The sequence below is a fragment of the Heteronotia binoei genome, chromosome 1 (genome assembly GCF_032191835.1).
Source record: "Heteronotia binoei isolate CCM8104 ecotype False Entrance Well chromosome 1, APGP_CSIRO_Hbin_v1, whole genome shotgun sequence".
Taxonomy (NCBI): Eukaryota; Metazoa; Chordata; class Lepidosauria; order Squamata; family Gekkonidae; genus Heteronotia; species Heteronotia binoei.
The window spans coordinates 268707489-268728185 of NC_083223.1; the positions used below are offsets into that span (position 1 = coordinate 268707489).

Consider the following 20697-nt stretch of genomic DNA (forward strand, 5'->3'; position numbering starts at 1 on the left):
CTTTTGGCCACCCAATGAGAAGGGAGTACTCACTGGAGAAGTTCCTGATGCTGGGAAAGGCAGAAGGCAAAAGAAGAAGGGGACGACAAAAGATGAGATGGCTGGACAGTGTTACTGAGGAAATTAACATGAATTTGAGCAGACTTCGGAGGATGGTGGAAGACAGGAGGGCGTGGCGTGACTTTGTCCATGGGGTCGCAAAGAGTCAGACTCGACTGAACAACAACAGCAGCAAACAAAGAGGAAGGCTATGGCAAACCACCTCTGCTAAGCCAGTTTGGTGTAGTGAGCCTGCTTCGGCGGGGAGGGTGGGATACAAATCAAATCAAGTAAATAAATAGTGGAGAGCCAGTTTGGTGAAGTGGTTAAGTGTGCGGACTCTTATCTGGGAGAACCGGGTTTGATTCTCCACTCCTCCACTTGCAGCTGCTGGAATGGCCTTGGGTCAGCCATCGCTCTGGCAGAGGTTGTCCTTGAAAGGGCAGCTGCTGTGAGAATCCTCTCAGACCCGCCTACCTAACAGGGTGTCTGTTGTGGGGGAAGGAGATAAAGGAGATTGTAAGCTGCTCTGAGACTCTGTCCTTGAAAGGGCAGCTTCTGGGAGAATTCTCTCAGCCCCACCCACCTCACAGGGTGTCTGTTGTGGGGGAGGAAAGTATAGGAGATTATAAGAGGAGGAAAGTACAGGGACGGTGGCTCAGTGGTAGGGCATCTGCTTGGGAAGCAGAAGGTCCCAGGTTCAATCCCTGGCATCTCCAAAAAAGGGTCCAGGCAAATAGATGTGAAAAACCTCAGCTTGAGACCCTAGAGAGCCACTGCCAGTCTGAGAAGACAATACTGACTTTGATGGACCAAAGGTCTGATTCAACAACAACAACAACAACAAATTTTTATTTGTATCCCGCCCTCCCCGCCGGAGCAGGCTCAGGGCGGCTAACAACATGGCTCAGAGCCAAATTATACAGGTGAATAAAACTACATCAAACATCAAACATTTAATTAAAATCTGGTTAGGCTTTAAAATTAAGTTAATTTTTTAAAAGTGCTAGTGCTACATTTACTTTTTCTGATGGCGGTTTCCTTCGTAATTTCCATTTCGATCAGGGAAAGCCAGTCTGAAGAGGAAGGTCTTGCAGGCCCTGCGGAACTGTTCTAGGTCCCGCAGGGCCCGCATTTCCTCTGGAAGTTGGTTCCATAGGCTCGGGGCTACAGAGGAGAAGGCCCGGTTACGGGTGCTTTGCAGCTTCACCTCTCTCGGTCCGGGGACAGTCAGCAGGTTTTTCCCGGCTGACCTCAGTGCTCTCTGGGGTTCATATGAGGAGAGACGGTCCCTAAGGTAGACAGGTCCTCGACCATATAGGGCTTTAAAGGTAATGACCAGCACTTTGTAACGAACCCGGTATGTAACTGGCAGCCAGTGCAGTTCGCGCAGCCCAGGCTGTATGTGCTCCCATTTAGGGAGTCCCAGCAACAGTCTAGCCGCTGCGTTCTGCACCAGTTGCAGCTTCCGGGTTCGGCACAGAGGCAGCCCCATGTAGAGGGCATTACAGTAATCCAGTCTCGAGGTGACCGTTGCATGAAGCACCATTGCCAGATCTTGGCGCTCTAGGAAGGGAGCCAACTGCTTTGCCCGCCTTAGATGGAAAAAGGCTGACTTGGCAGTGGCTGCAATCTGGGCCTCCATTGATAATGCAGGCTCCAGTAAAACTCCCAGGCTCTTAACTCGGTGCGCCGCTTTCAACGGCGCCCCGTCGAAGACCGGGAGAAGTATTTCCCCTCCCCGAGCGCCCCGACCCAGACAAAGGACTTCTGTCTTCGCTGGATTCAGTTTCAGCCCGCTCTTCCTCAACCAGGTTGCCAAATCCTGCAGGGCCCGGTCTAAATTCTCTGGGACGCAGTCAGGCCGGCCGTCCATTCAGTATAAGGCAGCTTCATATGTTCATGTGTAAGCCGCTCTGAATCTCTGATTCAGAGAGAAGGGTGGGGTATAAATCTGCAGTTCTTCTTCTTCTACTCTCAAGCCTTGAAAAACCCCGTGAGTTTGAACTTCATGGGGTCATCGAGTCAATTGCAACTCAGTAGCGTGAACATATGAACATATGAAGCTACCTTATACTGAATCAGACCCTGGGTCCATCAAAGTCAGTCTTGTCTACTCAGGCTGGCAGCGGCTCTCCTGGGTCTCAAGCTGAGGTTTTTCACGCCTATTTGCCTGAACCCTTTTTAGTTGGAGATGCCGGGGATTGAACCTGGGACCTTCTGCTTACCAGGCAAATGCTCTACCAGTGAGCCACCGTCCCTCCCTCTATCACTGAGCCGCCATCCCTCCATCCGTGCGTCACCTTTTACCTTTAAAACAAACAAACACACCTCCAAGCCGAAAGAAAGCAGGTCAAGAAGAGAGGTTTAGACCCAACCCTTTCTCCTGAACACGCTACTTTTCAATTGGAAGGGTTTTAAAAAAGCACACAAAGAAGCATTTGTAAATTGTATGCTCTGACCTGCAGCTTTCTTTGGTGGGTTCCAGGCTGCCACCATTGAATTCTATGGCTCCACATGCCAGCCAGCTCATAGTCTGGGAAAGCCCAGGGATCCTCCTTCAATTCAGGATACAGGGCTTTTTTTGTAGCAGGAACTCCTTAGCTTATTAGGCCACACACTCCTGATGTAGCCAATCCTTCAAGAGCTTACAGTAGGCCCTGTAAGAAGAGCCCTGTAAGCTCTCAGAAGATTGGCTACGTCAGAGGTGTGTGGCCTAATATGCAAAGAAGCTCCTGGTACAAAAAAAGTCCTGGATTAGACAAAGCCATGGTGGAAGGAATAAGCTATCAAGAGCTGGGCTTTTGAGATATCTGTATTGACTTTGGTTCTGGGCTCCGCGCAAAGTGCCATTCTTGATCTCTGGGTCCAAATATTTTCCGAGTGTGTTCTATCTTGGAAGAAGAGTTGGTTTGCGGGGGAATCATCTGCTCCCCATTTCCCCCGTATGAATCCCTCTGAAGCTGAAACCTTGCTAATGAGGCCTTGAAAATACCATCTTAAAAAGTGAAGGTCAGGGGGGTTTGCATGTGGTGCAGGGCCTTTTTGGTGGTAGCCTCAATGTTGGATTTACCCTCCTCTGGGAAGCTTGCAAAGCGGCTTTTCTTCCCTTCTTCTGACGAAAGTTGAAGGCCTTCCACCCTCTAAAGTGGGGCCTCCCATCATGTCTTTCTGCCGCCGTTTGATCCAAGAGCATTTGGGGCGGGGGAAAGTTTCTTTTTACATGTGGAGCAAAGTTCCCTTGAAGGAGGAGGAGGAAGAAGAAAATACTGGATTTATATCCCGCCCTCCACTCCAAATCTCAGACTCTCAGAGTGGCTCACAATCTCCTTTATCTTCCTCCCCCACAACAGAAACCCTGTGAGGTGGGTGGGGCTGAGAGAGACAGCAGCTGCCCTTTCAAGGACAACCTCTGCCAGAGCTATGGCTGACCCGAGGCCATTCCAGCAGCTGCAAGTGGAGGAGTGGGGAATCAAACCCGGTTCTCCCAGATAAGAGAGCTACGGCTGACCCAAGGCCATTCCAGCAGGTGCAAGTGGAGGAGTGAGGAATCAAACCCCGTTCTCCGAGATAAGAGTCCGCACACTTAACCACTACACCAAACTGAAGAATGGTTTAGCATGATCCTACCCCATTGAAGTTTCATGGTTTTTAAAGGTACAGGATACACTGTTAGGGCGATTATGTATATTGAAAAGCAATGTGTTGAGTGTGTGTGTTTTTAAAATCCATAATAAATAGTCGTAATTATGTGTCGCTGACTGTTCAGCCAACTGCATCAGGGATCTGATCTGCTGTTTTGTAGTAATAGGACGGCTCACTGACTTCTTGCACATCAAAGCGTTTATCATGGCCTTTTTTGTAGCAGGAACTCCTTTGCATATTAGGCCGCACACCCCTGATGTAGCCAATCCTCCAAGAGCTTACAGTAGACCCTGTAACAAGAGTTTTGTAAGCTCCAGGAGGATTGGCTACATCGGGGTGTGTGGCCTAATATGCAAAGGAGTTCCTGCTACAAAAAAAAGCCCTGATGGTTATTATAAGGGCAAGATTGTAGGGGGGAGGGGTGGAATTCTAGCAGGAGCTCCTTTGCATATTAGGCCACACACCCTTGATGTAGCCAGTCCTCCAAGAGCTTACAGGGCTCTTTTTTGTAAGCTCGGAGGATTGGCTACATCAGAGGTGTGTGGCCTAATATGCAAAGAAACTCCTGCTAGAATTCCACCCCTGGTAGGGGGACTGGGTAAGTTAGTTTTTTTTTTTGTTAGGATTTTTTGTTGTTGTTCTTTGCTGCTTTGCCTTGACTTGTTTCTTCCCGGTGATTTTTACGTCGTTTGCTTTTTAGACACATCTCTCACTTCATGCATAATGTCCCCTTCCCATCTCCGCAGAGGCCCCGGATTCTGGTTCAGGTAAGGACAAAGGAGCGTCCACCGCTGTTGGCTGCTTCTTACAGGCTGCAATGGGGCTGTGTGCTTTCCTGGCGGCTACTTGTGCAGCCAACAGAAAATGTTCTTTTTCGATCTTTCTACACGCAAAACGCTTGCCCTGTAGCCTGCCGATGAACTGGAGCACAGGATATACTCATCAGGCATGTGTTGGAATGGATACTGGCCAATAGATGCCTGTGGCCAGAAACGCCTTTTGAATGGGGCCTGTGTTTTTGAACTGAGCACAGGCTGGGTAGCCTGTGATATAAACTCCACCTGTTTCAGGTGAGCCAAAAGCCTCACTGATGGACCTGGCTGATGACCCCTGGGTTTTGGCCACTCTGTGACACAGAGTGTTGGACTGGATGGGCCATTGGCCTGATCCAGCATCATGTCTCCAGCCCCTTCTTGCTTGTTGTGAATAGGAACAAGGCCCTTGGGAGGTCCTTTCTGTGTTACTCTTTCCTTGTGCCTGACAGTGAAAAGCTATGGGTGCCTAACAGGAGAAAGCCTCAGCCAAAGCCTCTCTTGCCAGGAAGGGCGTGAGACGCTAAAGAGGCCTTTGCTGATATCTCAGTTTGGGGAAATGTGGTGGAGAGGCATTGATAGCATTTCAGGGGTGGCCAAACTTGATTAACGTAAGAGCCACATAGAATAAATATCAGATGTTTCAGAGCCTCAAGACATGAACGTCAGATGTTTGAGAGCAGAAAGACAGGAAGGGAGGGAGGGGAAGAAAGAGAGGGGAAGGGAGAGAGGGAGGGAGAAAGGAAGAAAAAGGGAGGAAGGGGGAGGAAAGAAGGAAGGAAAAGATATGATTGGGAGGGAGAGACGGAAAGAAAGCAACTTTAAATACATTATCCAAGCAGTCAGCTGCCTTGGCTTGGAGAAGCGTCTAAAGAGACTTCTCCAAGCCATCTGATGGGGGGGGGAGGCTTCAAGAGCCACACAATATGCGTGAAAGAGCTTCACGTGGCTCCCGAGCTACAGTTTGGTGATTCTTGGCATCACAGTCTGCTACGGGCCAGATAGGAACCAATGAGGGCTGGATTTGCACCAGCATGGGCCTTGTACGTCCCCCAGCTTTGCCTCTCAGCTTGCACACTGAGCCATTTGCCGGCTCTGCTCCTCTCACGGAGGCTTTTGCTGGGTCTCTGAGCCACAAAGGCTGATTTGTGTTCTTTCTCTATCCTGCCAGATGTCTCCTTATGACAACTTGCTCTTATGCCAGCCTGTTTCTTCACCGCTGCCACTGAGGTACGAAAAACAATGGTGGTGGTGGGGGGGGGCGATGCATGAGGTGGGGGTTCTGACCCAGGGGTGTCAACAAAGGGATGCAGCCCTCCGGTAGCGTCCTGCTAGAATGGGGATGAAGAATCAAACTGTTCTCTGTCTGCCCTACCCCTGCAGCGGTGCCAGCTTCCTGACCCTTCTGCAGACGCTGGGCCCCGAAAACGCCGTCGCCCTCCTCGTGGCGGTCCTCACGGAGCAGAAGTTACTCATCCATTCTCTGCGGCCGGATGTCTTGACCAGCGTAGGTGAAGCCCTGGTCTCGGTGAGTTCTTTGCATTTACGAGGGGCTCTGCTCCTACTTGCTCTGCTTGCTAATCCCTCGGCTCGGGGGTGGCCAAGCTTGCTTAACGTAACAGCCACATAAAATAAACATCCGATGTTGGAGAGCTGCAAGACACGAACGTCAGATGTTTGAGAGCGGCAAGACACGAATGTCAGATGTTTGAGAGCGGCAAGACAGAAACGTCAGATGTTTGGGAGCTGCAAGACACGAACGTCAGATGTTTGAGAGCGGCAAGACACGAATGTCAGATGTTTGAGAGCGGGAAGACAGAAACGTCAGATGCTTGGGAGCTGCAAGACACGAACGTCAGATGTTTGAGAGCGGCAAGACACGAATGTCAGATGTTTGAGAGCGGCAAGACAGAAACGTCAGATGTTTGGGAGCTGCAAGACACGAACGTCAGATGTTTGAGAGCGGCAAGACACGAATGTCAGATGTTTGAGAGCGGCAAGACAGAAACGTCAGATGCTTGGGAGCTGCAAGACACGAACGTCAGATGTTTGAGAGCGGCAAGACACGAATGTCAGATGTTTGAGAGCGGCAAGACAGAAACGTCAGATGTTTGGGAGCTGCAAGACACGAACGTCAGATGTTTGAGAGCGGCAAGACACGAACGTCAGATGTTTGAGAGCGGCAAGACAGAAACGTCAGATGTTTGGGAGCTGCAAGACACGAACGTCAGATGTTTGAGAGCGGCAAGACACGAATGTCAGATGTTTGAGAGCGGCAAGACACGAATGTCAGATGTTTGAGAGCGGCAAGACACGAATGTCAGATGTTTGAGAGCGGCGAGACACGAATGTCAGATGTTTGAGAGCGGGAAGACAGAAACGTCAGATGTTTGGGAGCTGCAAGACACGAACGTCAGATGTTTGAGAGCGGCAAGACACGAATGTCAGATGTTTGAGAGCGGCAAGACAGAAACGTCAGATGTTTGGGAGCTGCAAGACACGAACGTCAGATGTTTGAGAGCGGCAAGACACGAATGTCAGATGTTTGAGAGCGGGAAGACAGAAACGTCAGATGTTTGGGAGCTGCAAGACACGAACGTCAGATGTTTGAGAGCGGCAAGACACGAACGTCAGATGTTTGAGGGAGGGGAGGAAGGAAATCTGCAATTCTCCTTATCCTTCAAGAGTGCTGTTCTGTGCAGGAAGTGTGGTTGCGTTGTACAAAATGCTTTTGCAAACTTGCTTGCAATGGTAAGGGTCTGCGGTCTCCACTACTGCTGATGGGTTATTATAAGTAGGATCCTATTAGGTAATTTCGTACCGCTTAATGTGCCATGCGAAAATTATGCAGTGCTTCGTTTCTTCCTGGCGTTCTGTATCCCGGTGTCGGATCTTCCTTCCCTGGCTGAACGCCAGCCCTGAATCCCCTTCTCTGTATGTCCTTGCAGATGATTTTCCCCCTGCGCTGGCAGTGCCCGTATATCCCCCTGTGCCCACTCACCCTGGCCGACGTACTGTGCGCCCCGGTGCCCTTCATCGTGGGCCTCCACTCCAGCTACTTTGACCTCTACGACCCGCCTCATGACGTCATCTGCGTCGACCTGGACACCAACACCATCTTCCAGTGAGTCTCCCCTGCAGGCGGGGGCTGGGGGTTCGCCTCCTGTTCCCCTCTTCCCGTTCAGGGACCCCATTCCTTGCTCACTCCTTGCCATGTTGTTGTTGTTGGCGGTGGGGGTCCTTGTATTGCAGACTTAAGAGCCAGTGTTTGTCTGTGTAGGTCAGGGGTGTCAAACATGCTGACCGGGGGCCAAATCAGGCCCCCAGAGGGCTCCTATCAGGCCCCCAAGTAACTGGCTGCCATCTGCTTCCTTCTCCCTCTCTCTTGCTTCCTTCTGCATCACAGCTTGCTTTGCAAGGCTTGCTCAATTGCATAGGAGCTACAGAGCGAAACCTCTATTTTCTCCATTGGCGGATGCTCCTCCCTTGGGGAGGAAGGGGGGGGGGAGGCAGAGTTTCCTTTGCCAGACTCTCTCAATTGCCCCGCTGCTGAGCTACTGAACCAAGCCTTTTTGCCTTCTATTGGCTGAGGCTCAGCAAGCTCGTGAGGTGGTGAAGCAGAGAGGTCCGCACAGACTACTGGTATGAAACGAGGTTTACTTTGGTACCAAAGCAGGGTCCAGTTAAGCAGCGTTGCTCCAAAATACTGAACCAACCCCCCAGATCCTCAGATTGTCTTTTTAAGCACCAAGCAAGCTTAGCTGACAGGCTCACAACTTTTATCTGATTCAACGTTCTCCACCCTCCTGAACTTCTAGTGCTTTTCCACTCCTCCTGTCTCCTTCCTTTATCAGCTCCAGCAAGAAGCTTCTCCGAGGCCCCTTTGTTATCTAATACACATCCAGAGGCCTCAATGAAGTCACTGTCTCTAATCTAATTTACAACCTCGAATTCACACCCACTTGGGGCTGCCTGTGCTTCGAACGAACGTTGCATCAGGCATCCTCTTTTGGAAGGCAGAGGCATGTTTTTATTCATAATAATAATAATAATAAAATTTTATTTATACCCTGCCCTTCCCGCCGGGGCAGGCTCAGGGCGGCTTACAGGGTGTGGCAAAAGCCATGTTGAACAATAAAACAATTATACATTTCTATACCATTTAAAATTTACCATTAAGTTTTACATAATATAAAAAGTCTAAAATCAATCTAAAATAATCTCATCTCATTGCTATCTCAGTTATATTGATGTTAGTGATGGCATGGTGTTTATTTCAGGTTCCATCTTGGAAGGCTAGCCGGAAGAGGGCGGTTTTGCACGCCCTACGGAATTGGCTAATGTCCCGTAGGGCCTGCAAAATTCATTATTATAGGGGTATTTATTCATTATTCAGGGGTCCCCCTTCAGTGGATTAGAAGATGAAGATATTGGATTTATATCCCGCCCTCCACTCCGAAGAGTCTCAGAGTGGCTCACAATCTCCTTTCCCTTCCTCCCCCACAACAGACACCCTGTGAGGTAGATGAAGATATCGGATTTATATCCCGCCCTCCACTGCGAAGAGTCTCAGAGCGACTCACAATCTCCTTTACCTTCCTCCTCCACAACAGACACCCTGTGAGGTAGATGAAGATATTGGATTTATATCCCACCCTCCACTCCTAAGTCTCAGAGCGACTCACAATCTCCTTTACCTTCCTCCTCCACAACAGACACCCTGTGAGGTAGATGAAGATATTGGATTTATATCCCGCCCTCCACTCCAAAGAGTCTCAGAGTGGCTCACAATCTCCTTTCCCTTCCTCCCCCACAACAGACACCCTGTGAGGTGGGTGGGTCTGAGAGGGCTCTCACAGCAGCTGCCCTTTCGAGGACAACCTCTGCCAGAGCTATGGCTGGCCCAAGGCCATTCCAGCAGCTGCAAGTGGAGGGGTGGGGAATCAAACCCAGTTCTCCCAGATAAGAGTCTGCACACTTAACCACTACACCAAACTGGCTCTCCAAACGGATTAGACGGAGCGTGTGTGTTTGTGTCCTTTATAAAGTTTATATCTTCCTGACCTGGCATTACATTTTATGACACACATTGCCCGGCGTGACAAGGCCAAGATCCGGCCCTCGTAGCCAATGAGTTCGCCACTCCTGCAGTGTTTTTGCTTGTTGGCCTGTGCGTGCTCAATTCCTCCTGCTCGAATCTACTTTTAAATGGCAGGCATTCTCAAACTGAAGCGGCGGGCCAGCCGCCACACTTCTGCCTTTCCCGACAGCCTGACTTTGATGTTGTTGGAAGGTCACTGCTGTAAAACTCGATCCCTCTGAAATCTCTACAGGGCAGGGCGCTTTCACAGTTCACAGAATGTCTCAGATGGCCCAGAAGAGCAGTGGCCAAACTTGCTTAACGTAAGAGCCACACAGAATAAACGTCAGATGTCTGAGATCCGCAAGACGTGAGTGTCAGATGTTTGAGAGCAGGAAGGAAGACAGGCAGAAGAAGAAGAATTGCAGATTTATACCCTGCTCTTCTCTCTGAATCAGAGATTCAGAGCGACTTAACAATCTCCTCCCTCCCCCACAACAGACACCCTGTGAGGTGGGTGGGGCTGAGAGGGCTCTCCCAGAAGCTGCCCTTTCAAGGACAGAGTCTCAGAGTGGCTGACAATCTCCCATATTGTCTCCCCCCGCAACAGACACCCTGTGAGGTGGGTGGGGCTGAGAGGGCTCTCCCAGAAGCTGCCCTTTCAAGGACCACCTCTGCCAGAGCTATGGCTGACCCAAGGCCATGCCAGCAGGTGGAAGCGGAGGAGTGGGGAATCAAACCCGGTTCTCCCAGATAAGAGTCCACTTACAATCTCCTTTATCTTCCTCCCCCACAACAGACACCCTGTGAGGTGGGTGGGGCTGGAGAGGGCTCTCACAGCAGCTGCCCTTTCAAGGACAACCTCTGCCAGAGCTATGGCTGACCCAAGGCCATTCCAGCAGGTGCAAGTGGAGGAGCGGGGAATCAAACCCTGTTCTCCCAGATAAGAGTCCACGCACTTCACCACTACACCAAACTGGTAGGCAAATAGATGGGGTAGGAGGGGAGGGAGCAGTGGAAAGAAAGCAACTTTAAATACATTCTCCAAGCTGCTGGCTGGCTTGACTTGGAGAACCGATTTAGAGAGACGAATGCCTTCTCCAAACTGGCCAACAAGATGGCGGGGGCTTGGAGAGCCACACGATATGTGTGTGAAAGAGCCACATGTGGCTGCTGAGCCACAGTTTGGCCACCCCTGGCCCAGAGTCTCTCTCCTCTCTCTCTCTCTCTCGCACACACACTCTCTCTCTTGCTGGCTCTCCTTCTCTCACTCTCTTGTGCACGCTCCCGCGCTCTCTGTCTCTTTTGTGCGCTCTTCCTCTCTTTCGCTTGCAACCCCTCTAGCACAATAGTTCTAGTACTTTTCCACTCCTCCTGTCTCCTTCCTTTATCAGCTCCAGCAAGAAGCTTCTCCGAGGCCCCTTTGTTATCTAATACACATCCAGAGGCCTCAATGAAGTCACTATCTCTAATCTAATTTACAACCTCGAATTCACACCCACTTGGGGCCGCCTGTGCTTCGAACGAACGTTGCATCCGGCACCCTCTTTTTGAAGGCAAAAGCATGTTTTCATTCATTATTGTCTCTTTAGACGCTTCTCCAAGCCAAGGCAGCTGACTGCTTGGATAATGTATTTAAAGTTGCTGTCTTTCCGCCTCTCCCTCCCAATCATATCTTTGGAAGGGGGGTTAAATAGAACGGACTGCCCACCCCCCCCCGCCGCGAGGCCCCACTGTAGCTTCTGGGACTGCCTTTGCCAATGGGAGAGGGGGCAGGTTGGGGAGGGGGGTATCGGGCGGGGGTGTTCACAGGAGGCACTAACCGTACGGGCAGCTTTCCTCTGCGCACAGGAGTGAAGAACGGAAGCTGCTGTCTCCGCGGTCCCTGCCCCGGAAACCCTGCAAGGTGCTGTTGGCATCACTGCAGTCCCAGTTCCAGCAGCTGGATGAAAGTGAGTGACAGGGGGGGAGAATTTGGAGCAGGGCGGGGACGGGCAGGACTGGGTTTTAGACACGGCTTTTTTTCGTAGCAGGAGCTCCTTTGCATATTATTTTATTTGTTTCTTTTTACTGATTTCTAGTCCGTCCTTTCCCAGTTTCGGGCTCAGGGCGGATTGCAGCATAATAAAACAGTTGAAATCACATTATAAGACAATTAAATTTAAACGGTTAAAACCATTAAAATGAAATGAAATCAGGCAGCATCAGTGTACCGATATGTAAGAACGTAAGAGAAGCCCTGTTGGATCAGGCCAGTGGCCATCCAATCCAACACTCTGTGTCACACAGTGGCCATAAGAACATAAGAGAAGCCCTGTTGGATCAGGCCAGTGGCCATCCAATCCAACACTCTGTGTCACACAGTGGCCATAAGAACATAAGAGAAGCCATGTTGGATCAGGCCAGTGGCCCATCCAGTCCAACACTCTGTGTCACACAGTGGCCATAAGAACATAAGAGAAGCCATGTTGGATCAGGCCAGTGGCCATCCAGTCCAACACTCTGTGTCACACGGTGGCCATAAGAACATAAGAGAAGCCGTGTTGGATCAGGCCAACGGCCCCTCCAGTCCAACACTCTGGCCCTTTTCACACTTACCAGTGGAAGCCGGAAGGGAGTCGGTATTGTGCCGCCTTGCAGTAATCCGAGACAGGGATGGGAGTTTTCAGACACATGTTTTTTTTCCCGGTAGGGTTCCGTGATTGAAGCAAGCCATTTCACACTGTTCCGCTTTTATCTCGCTTCCACCAGCACCAGCCGTTTTCGCCTGCCGACGCGCGATCTCCGGCTTATTTTTTTTTTTTGAACGTCCGGCAAAGATCGCTATAGCGTCATATCACAACAGCACCACCATAGAGATGAGAGATTGAGATAAGTTACCAAGTTTCAGCGGTGGGTATGGTGATGCTGTTGTGATATGTCACTATAGTGCTATAGCGATTTAAGCCGACGTTAAAAAAAAAAAAAAGCCGGAGATTGCGCGCCGGCGGGTGAAAAAGGGCGAGAAAACTGCTCCCGGGTTAGATACTGGACATTTCACACAGCGCCCCATAGCGATTTCAACCCGGAAGGAGGGGTTGAGAAGTGGAAGAAGCTGCTCTTTGTTAGTAACGACTCAGGCATGCCTCACTACGGGGACAGCCGCGGGACTGTGTGAAAAGGTGAGAGTATTCCGGTAGCAGCCAGTTACTGAATCGGGTCTGTCTGAAATGCCAACAGAAACCCGTTACTGTTCAGTAACTGACCAGCTGCCATACTGGAATACTTAGGCTGTGTGAAAAAGATCTCTGTCTCACACAGTGGCCATAAGAACATAAGAGAAGCCGTGTTGGATCAGGCCAACGGCCCCTCCAGTCCAACACTCTGTGTCACACAGTGGCCATAAGAACATAAGAGAAGCCATGTTGGATCAGGCCAGTGTCAAGTCTGCTGTATTGTTGAGTAACCTGTTTTCTAACTCTGGTTCAGAAGCAAGGGATTCTGGGCAGTTCATACTGAACACCGAATGCTGCTAGCTACCTCTCCTCACCCCCCCCCCTCCTCATAGCTATGCCTTTGTTATGTAGCCTGCTTTGAAATGCTGATATGTGAACAAGATTGTGGAGCCTTCTCAGGCCGGGTGTCTGTGGGAGTGTGAAACGCCAAGGCCTTGGCTTGGGAATGAGGGAGTAACATCCTAGCGTGAAAATATACTGCATAGAGTGCCCCGCCCGTAGGAATCCTTTGATCTATACCTTAAATGCTTGGTTAATGTCTATGTACCCCAGTCCTTCAATCTCTATCATGGTCTTCAGTTCTGCTTTCAATAAACTAGCAACTTTGTTTCAACCAAAGACTCGTTATTGAATCCAGCCGACTTGACAGCCAGTGGCCATCCAGTCCAACACTCTGTGTCACACAGTGGCCATAAGAACATAAGAGAAGCCATGTTGGAACAGGCCAATGGCCCCTCCAGTCCAACACTCTGTGTTGCACAGTGGCCAAAAGACCCAAGTGCCAGCAAGAGATCCATCAATGGGGCCAGGGCACTAGAAGCCCTCCCACTGTTGCCCCCCCTCCAAGCACCAAGAATACAGAGCATCACTGCCCCAGACAGAGAGTTCCATCTATACCTTGTGGCTATAGCCACTGATGGACCTCTGCTGGACTAGATGGACCCTCACTGGTCTGATCCAGGAAGGCTTTTCTGATGTTCTTATGAGGGGAAGGCTTTAGCCTCTCTGCCCTGTTGTTGGCCCTCCAGAGGAACTGTTTGAGGCCACTGTGTGAGACAGGATGCTGGACTAGATGAACCTCATTGGCCTGATCCAGCAGGACTTTTATGAGGGGAGGGCCTCGTCCTCCCTGCCCTGTTGTTGGCCCTCCGAAGGAACTGGCTGGCTGCTGTGTGAAACAGGATGCTGGATTAGATGGACCACTGGCATTGCCTGGCAACTCTGGTCACATGGGCTACAATAATCGGCTTTTGGAGATCTCTCTGTCTAAACGCCATCCCCTTCCCTCTCTCTGTCTCTCTTCAAGTGTACAATCGGCCAGTAGAGGAAGCGTCTCTGGAATTTCTGCTGACTGACTACGATGTCATCTACGGGCGGCGCAAGCAGCTGGAGCTGGACATCCAGGCTGCCTTCCTTCGGTTCATGGCCTGCCTCCTGAAGGGTTACCGCTCCTATCTCCGGCCCATCACCCAGGCACCCTCCGAGAAGACCCGTGACTCCAGCAACCTCTTCTACCTCCAGGGTATGGCAAGCTGTTTTTTGAGCTGCAGAGATGGTGTCAGCTTCTGGAGAGCATCACTTCTTATTTTTCTTTTCTTTTCTTTTCTTTTCTTTTCTTTTCTTTTCTTCTCCTTCTCTTTTTCTTCTCTTCTCTACCTCTTCTCTTCTTCTTTTCCTCTGCTTCTGCCTCTTCTCTTCTCCTCCTTTTCTTCTCTGCTTCTTCTCCTTTTCCTTCTTCTCTTCTTCTTTTCCTCTTCTTCTTCTCTTCTCCGCCTCTTCTCTTCTACTTTTCCTCTGCCTCATCTTTTCCTCTTCTTCTCTGCTTCTTCTCCTTTTCCTTCTTCTCTTCTTCTTTTCCTCTTCTTCTTCTCTTCTCCGCCTCTTCTCTTCTTCTTTTCCTCTGCCTCATCTTTTCCTCTTCTTCTCCTTTTCCTTCTTCTCTTCTTCTTTTCCTCTTCTTCTCTGCTTCTTCTTCTTACAAATGGGAGGATGCCCTTGTCCACCTCTGTGTATTGGAGGAGGGAAGGGCTTGAATTTCCCTGTTTTGTAATGACAATAGCAGTGCAAAGCCAGAGGGCTGTGACCATGTCTGAGTGACGGAGCCTTTGCTTGGCATGCAGAAGGTCCCAGGTTCAAACCCCGGCTTCTCCAGTGGAAAAGATTAGGTAGTATGTGATGTGGAAGACCTCTACCTGAGACCCTGGAGAACCTGTAGGGTTATCAAGGCAGATCACGAACAGAGGTGGTTTGTTGTTGCCTGTCTCCGTGTTGTGACCTTGGACTTCCTCCGTGGTCCCCCATCCAAGTACTAACCAGGACCCACCCTGCTTATTTTCTGAGATCTAATGAGATCAGGTTAACATGGGCTATCTAGGCTGTTTCTGATTTGTTACAACATCTACAGTTGCTGTCTACAGAGCATAACATAAGAAGCCATGTTGGACTAGGAGGTCCACCAGTGGGGCCAGAACTCCAGGAGGGGGAGGAGTCTCAGTCATTAGAAGGGAGAGAGGCTTGGTTCAGTAGCTCTGCTGTGTGATTGAGAGAACCTGGCAAAGCAAGCTCTGCCTCCCCAAGGGAGGAGCCTCAGCCAATGGAGAAAATAGAGGTCTTACTCTGTAGCTCCTGTGCAGTTGAGCAAGCCTGGCAAAGCAAGCTATTATGCAGAAGGAAGCAAGAGAGAGGAAAGCAGATGACAGCCAGTTGCTCGGGGGCCTGATAGGAGCCTCCCAGGGGCTTGATTGCCCCCCTCAAGCACCAAGAATTCAAAGCATCACTACCCCAGATATAGTGTTCCTTGTGGCTAATAGCCACTCATGGACCTCCGCTCTTGAGAGCATAAGAGGTGCCATGTTGGACCAGGCCACTGATCCGTGCAGTCCAATACTCTGTGTCGCGCAGCAGCCGAAACCCAGGGCCCTCCCACTGTGCCATCCCCCCACCCCCCCAAGCATCAAGAATACAGAGAATCATGTGCCCAAGACAGAGTATTCCATCTAGACCTTGTGGTTAATAGCCACTGATGAACCTCTGCTCCAGATGTTTATTCAGTCCCCTCCTGAAGCCGTCTACGCATGTAGCTGCCCCCACCTCCTGTGGCAGTGAATTCCACGTGTTAATGACTCTTTGGGTGAAAAAGGACTTCCTTTTTCTTGTTCTAAGCCTCCTGTTCAGTAATTTCGTGGAGTGCCCACTAATTCTTGTATTGTGAGAAAATTACCTCTTTCTGTGAATTGTGAGAAATTCTGTGTATTGTGAGAAAATTACCGGATCTGATATAAATGAGACTTTGTTGGGCCAGGCCGTGTGTGTACCTGTTTAAGATTAGTTAGTAGCAGAGATATAAACTTTATAAAGGACACAGATAAACACAATTAATTTTTTTAAAAAAAAACCTTAGAACATTATTTAAAATATTAGCAGTTGTTGGTCTCAAAGGTGCTTTCTTTGTATCTCTCCCATGGGATCCAGGGAACTGGGCAAAGGAAGCTCTGCCTCTTTCCTTTCTTCCCCAGGGGACCAGGAGGGGGAGGAGTCTCAGTCATTAGAAGGGAGAGAGGCTTGGCTCAGTAGCTCTGCTGTGCGATTGAGAGAACCTGGCAAAGCAAGCTCTGCCTCCCCAAGGGAGGAGCCTCAGCCAATGGAGAAAATAGAGGTCTTACTCTGTAGCTCCTGTGCAGTTGAGCAAGCCCGGCAAAGCAAGCTGTTATGCAGAAGGAAGCAAGAGAGAGGAAAGCAGATGACAGCCAGTTACTCAGGGCCTGATAGGAGCCTCCCAGGGGCTTGATTCGGCTCCCAGGCCACATGTTTGACACCCCTGCTCTGGTGGGAGTCTTTCACATCACCTCCAACCTGGTCCCCTTTTTAAATGGCCAGGAGTGGCCACACCTCCAGATGGAATTCCACATTGTCAGGGAAGGGGCTTCTAAGTCAGAGAGCTCTCAAGTCTAGAATTCCTTGATCTAAGACCCCTTGAATGGCTCCTCCCTGTGTCCCGTACAGGCTTCCTGAAATCGAGAGACCGGGCCTACCACAAATTCTACGGACAGCTCTTGCGCACCCAGCTTTTCACGCAGTTCATTGAGGAATGCTCATTTGTCAGCGACCGACACACCTTTCTGGAGTTTTTCGACTCATGCGTTGAGAAGGTAACTGGAGAGTTGAACTAGAGTGGAATGTAACTCAAACTAGGTTCAAGGTTTTGGTTTTGGCTTTTAAAGCCCTAGAACATTACCTCAGCACCCCTGATTCTTCCCTTCCCATCCTCTGGGCCTCATGAGAAGGTAATTTCCACATTTTCAGCTCCGGCCCTGAGGAGGATAAGGGCTGTGTAGGCAGAGAGATCAGTTAGCAACGCCTGCAGGATAGAACCATTCTATTCGCATTCACATTAATCTGGGGGGTTGGGGTGCCTTGCCTCACACCTACCTCACAGGGGTGTTGCAAGGATAAAATGGAGGAGAGGAGAAGTTCACAAGCCGCTTTTGGTCCTCGATGGGGAGAAAGGCGGGATATAAATAAGAAAATACCCAGAATCCTCAGCTGCTGATTCAGTCCCCCTCCCCCCCCCCCAGAACCAATCTTTGCCAGGGAATTTGCATTTACTTCTTCCAGCCAGGCTAAATATCTGGTAGGCAACGCCATTTTGCCCCACCTACCTCACTCAGGGTGTCTGTTGTGGGGAGGGGAAGGGAAAGCGGTCCTTCCCCCTCAGCCTTTGTCTGGCATCTTCGTATTCTCTCCCCTCAGGTGCAGGTGGATCTCGAGAAGCCGGAAGAATCTCCCCTGATGGAACTGGATGACTCCCACGGCAGCGAGCACACCGTGTTCATCATGCCCCCGGAGGAGCCGACGGCACCCGACGGGTCTGAGCTGCCCCCACGGTACAAGTGAGTTGTGCTGCTGTCGCGCTCAAGCTGTTACCTCTCGGCGGCTCTCTTCTCCCCAGGCCAGGGGCTTTCCAACGGCAGTTTTTGAGTTCCTGTAAAAAAGCGCTGAATCTCCACTAGAGAATCTGTAACAGGAGGCGGGCTCTGCCTTCCATCGGCCAGGCCAGCCCAATCTTGTCGTATGACACATGGTTTGAAAATTATATAAAACAGGGCCTTTTTTTGCAGGAAAAGCCCAGCAGGGAATCATTTGCATGTTAGGCCACACCCTCTGACGTTACCATTGGTTCACACAGGGGCTTTTTTGCAGAAAGAGGCCAGCAGGAACTCATTTGCATGTTAGGCCACACCCCCTGATGTCACCATTGGTTCACACAGGGGGGGGTTGCAGAAAGAGCCCAGCAAGAAGTCATTTGCATGTTAGGCCACACCCCCTGATGTCACCATTGGTTCACACAGGGGGTTTTTTTTGCAGAAAGAGCCCAGCGGGAACTCATTTGCATGTTAGGCCACACCCCCTGATGTCACCATTGGTTCAAACAGGGGGTTTTTTGCAGAAAGAGCCCAGCAAGAACTCATTTGCATGTTAGGCCACACCCCCTGATGTCACCATTGGTTCACACAGGGGTTTTTTTGCAGAAAGAGCCCAGCAAGAACTCATTTGCATGTTAGGCCACACCCCCTGATGTCACCATTGGTTCACACAGGGGGGTTTTTTTTGCAGAAAGAGCCCAGCGGGAACTCATTTGCATGTTAGGCCACACCCCCTGATGTCACCATTGGTTCACACAGGAGCTTTTTTTACAGAAAAAGCCCAGCAGGAGCTCGTTTGCATATTAGACCACACCCCCTGACGTCACCATTGGTTCACACAGGGGCTTTTTTACAGAAAAAGCCCAGCAGGAACTCATTTGCCTATTAGACCACACCTCCTGACGTTACCATTGGTTCACACAGGCTTTTTTACAGAGAAAGCCCAGCAGGAAATCATTTGCATATTAGGCCACACCCTCTGACATCACCATTGGTTCACACAGGGGCTTTTTTTCCCCAGAAAGAGCCCAGCAGGAGGAACTCATTTGCATGTTAGGCCACACCCCTGATGTCACCATTGGTTCACACAGGGGCTTTTTTTGTCGAAAGAGCCCAGCAGAAGTTATTTGCATATTAAGCCGCACCCCCCTGGCACCAAGCCAGCCGGAACTGCGTTCCTGGGCATTCCTGCTCAAAAAAAGCCCTGTATGACAGTATCCTACATGCCATAAGCATTGATGCGATGATTAGGTGTTAGCATGGAATTAAGTCGGGTGCTGTAATTCCAGTACATTGTAAAGCCAACCGAGTTGCCATTTGGAGGGAAAGCAAGGGAGAACTGTTTCATATAAATGCAGTGAACACACACGAAACTGCTTCATACCGAAGCAGACCCTCAGTCCATTAAAGTCAGTATTGTCTCCTCTGACTGGTAGCAGCTCTCCTATGGGTCCCACAGCTTTGTCAGCTGCCCACCAAGGTTCCTGTGCAATGGGAATACAGAATTACGGGTGGGATAGAGAAGGCAGAGAAAGAAGTACTTTTCTCCCTTTCCCACAATACAAGCACTCTTGGAAACTCCGCGAAATTAATGAGCAGTCGGGCTTAGAACAGATCAAAGGAAGGAAGTCCTCCTTCACCCAAAGAGGAATTAACACATGGAATTCACTGCTGCAGGACACGATATTAGCTATGAGCATAGCTTCAAGAGGGGAGTAGATAAACATATGGAGTGGCTGTTAGCCACAAGGTATAGAGCAGGGGTGGCCAAACTTGCTTAACGTAAGAGCCCCCTAGAATAAGTGTCAGATGCTTGAGAGCCGGGAGGGAGGGAGGGGAGGTGGAAAGAAAGCAACGTTAAGTGCATTCTCTAAGCCACTGGCTGGCTGCACTTGGAAAAGTGATTGAAAGAGAGAAACGCCTTCTCCAAGCTGACTGATGGGGGCTTCGAGAGTCACACAATATGTGTGAAAGAGCCACATGTGGCTCCTGAGCCACAGTTTGACTACCCCTGGTATAGAAGGAACGCACTGTCTGGAGCAGTGATGCTCTGTATTCTTGGTGCTTGGAAGGGCAAGAGTGGGAGGGCTTCTGGAATTGTGGCCTCTGTTGGCCCCTGAGTTTTGGCCACTGGGACACCTGGATTTTGGTCGCTCCTGATGGCCCCTGGGTTTTGGCCCCTGTGTGACACAGAGCGTTCGACTGGATGGGCCACTGGCCTGATCCAACATGGCTTCTCTTATGTTCTTATGGCCACTGTGTGACACAGAGTGTTGGACTGGATGGGCCATTGGCCTGATCCAACATGGCTTCTCTTATGTTCTTATGGCCAGTGTGTGACCCAGAGTGTTGAACTGGAAGGGCCACTGGCCTGATCCAACATGGCTTCTCTTATGTTCTTATGGCCAGTGTGTGACACAGAGTGTTGAACTGGATGGGCCATTGGCCTGATCCAACATGGCTTCTCTTATGTTCTTATGGCCACTGTGTGACACAGAGCGTTGGACTGGATGGGCCGTTGGCCTGATCCAACATGGCTTCTCTGATGCTCCTCTTCTCCCCCAGGTACGACGGTTTCCCCGTGCTGCAGGCCAAGCTCTTTGAGCGCCCCCAGGACCAGCTGATGCCCTCGCTCTGCCAGGCTCGGAGCAGCGCCCCCAGCAGCCCGGCACCACGCAGGACCAAACAGGTAAAAGAAGAAGATGATGATGATGATATTGGATTTATATCCCACCCTATGCTCTGAATCTCAGAGTCTCAGAGTGGACACAATCTCCTTTATCTTCCCCGCCCCTTCCCCACAACAGACACCCTGTGAGGTGGGTGGAGCTGAGAGGGCTCTCACAGCAGCTGCCCTTTCAAGGACAACCTCTGCCAGAGCTATGGCTGACAATAAGATCATCCATAAGAACATAAGGGAAGCCAGAAGGTAGGACCAGAACCAATGGGTTGAAATTAAATCAAAAGAGGTTCCGGCTCAACCT

The 20697-nt window shown here is 50.3% G+C and overlaps 1 protein-coding gene across 1 annotated transcript in view; it reads left to right on the forward strand.

The window, feature by feature from the left end:
- The window catches only part of DENND4B (DENN domain containing 4B), a 96462-nt gene that overhangs the window by 20723 nt on the left and 55042 nt on the right, over positions 1-20697 (forward strand). The window contains exons 6-14 of the mRNA XM_060255759.1: positions 4385-4451; positions 5668-5726; positions 5880-6024; positions 7445-7620; positions 11428-11528; positions 14098-14313; positions 16794-16939; positions 17541-17680; positions 20279-20402. Of these exons, the coding sequence (XP_060111742.1) occupies positions 4385-4451; positions 5668-5726; positions 5880-6024; positions 7445-7620; positions 11428-11528; positions 14098-14313; positions 16794-16939; positions 17541-17680; positions 20279-20402 (1174 nt within the window). The remainder of the gene's footprint in view (positions 1-4384; positions 4452-5667; positions 5727-5879; positions 6025-7444; positions 7621-11427; positions 11529-14097; positions 14314-16793; positions 16940-17540; positions 17681-20278; positions 20403-20697) is intronic.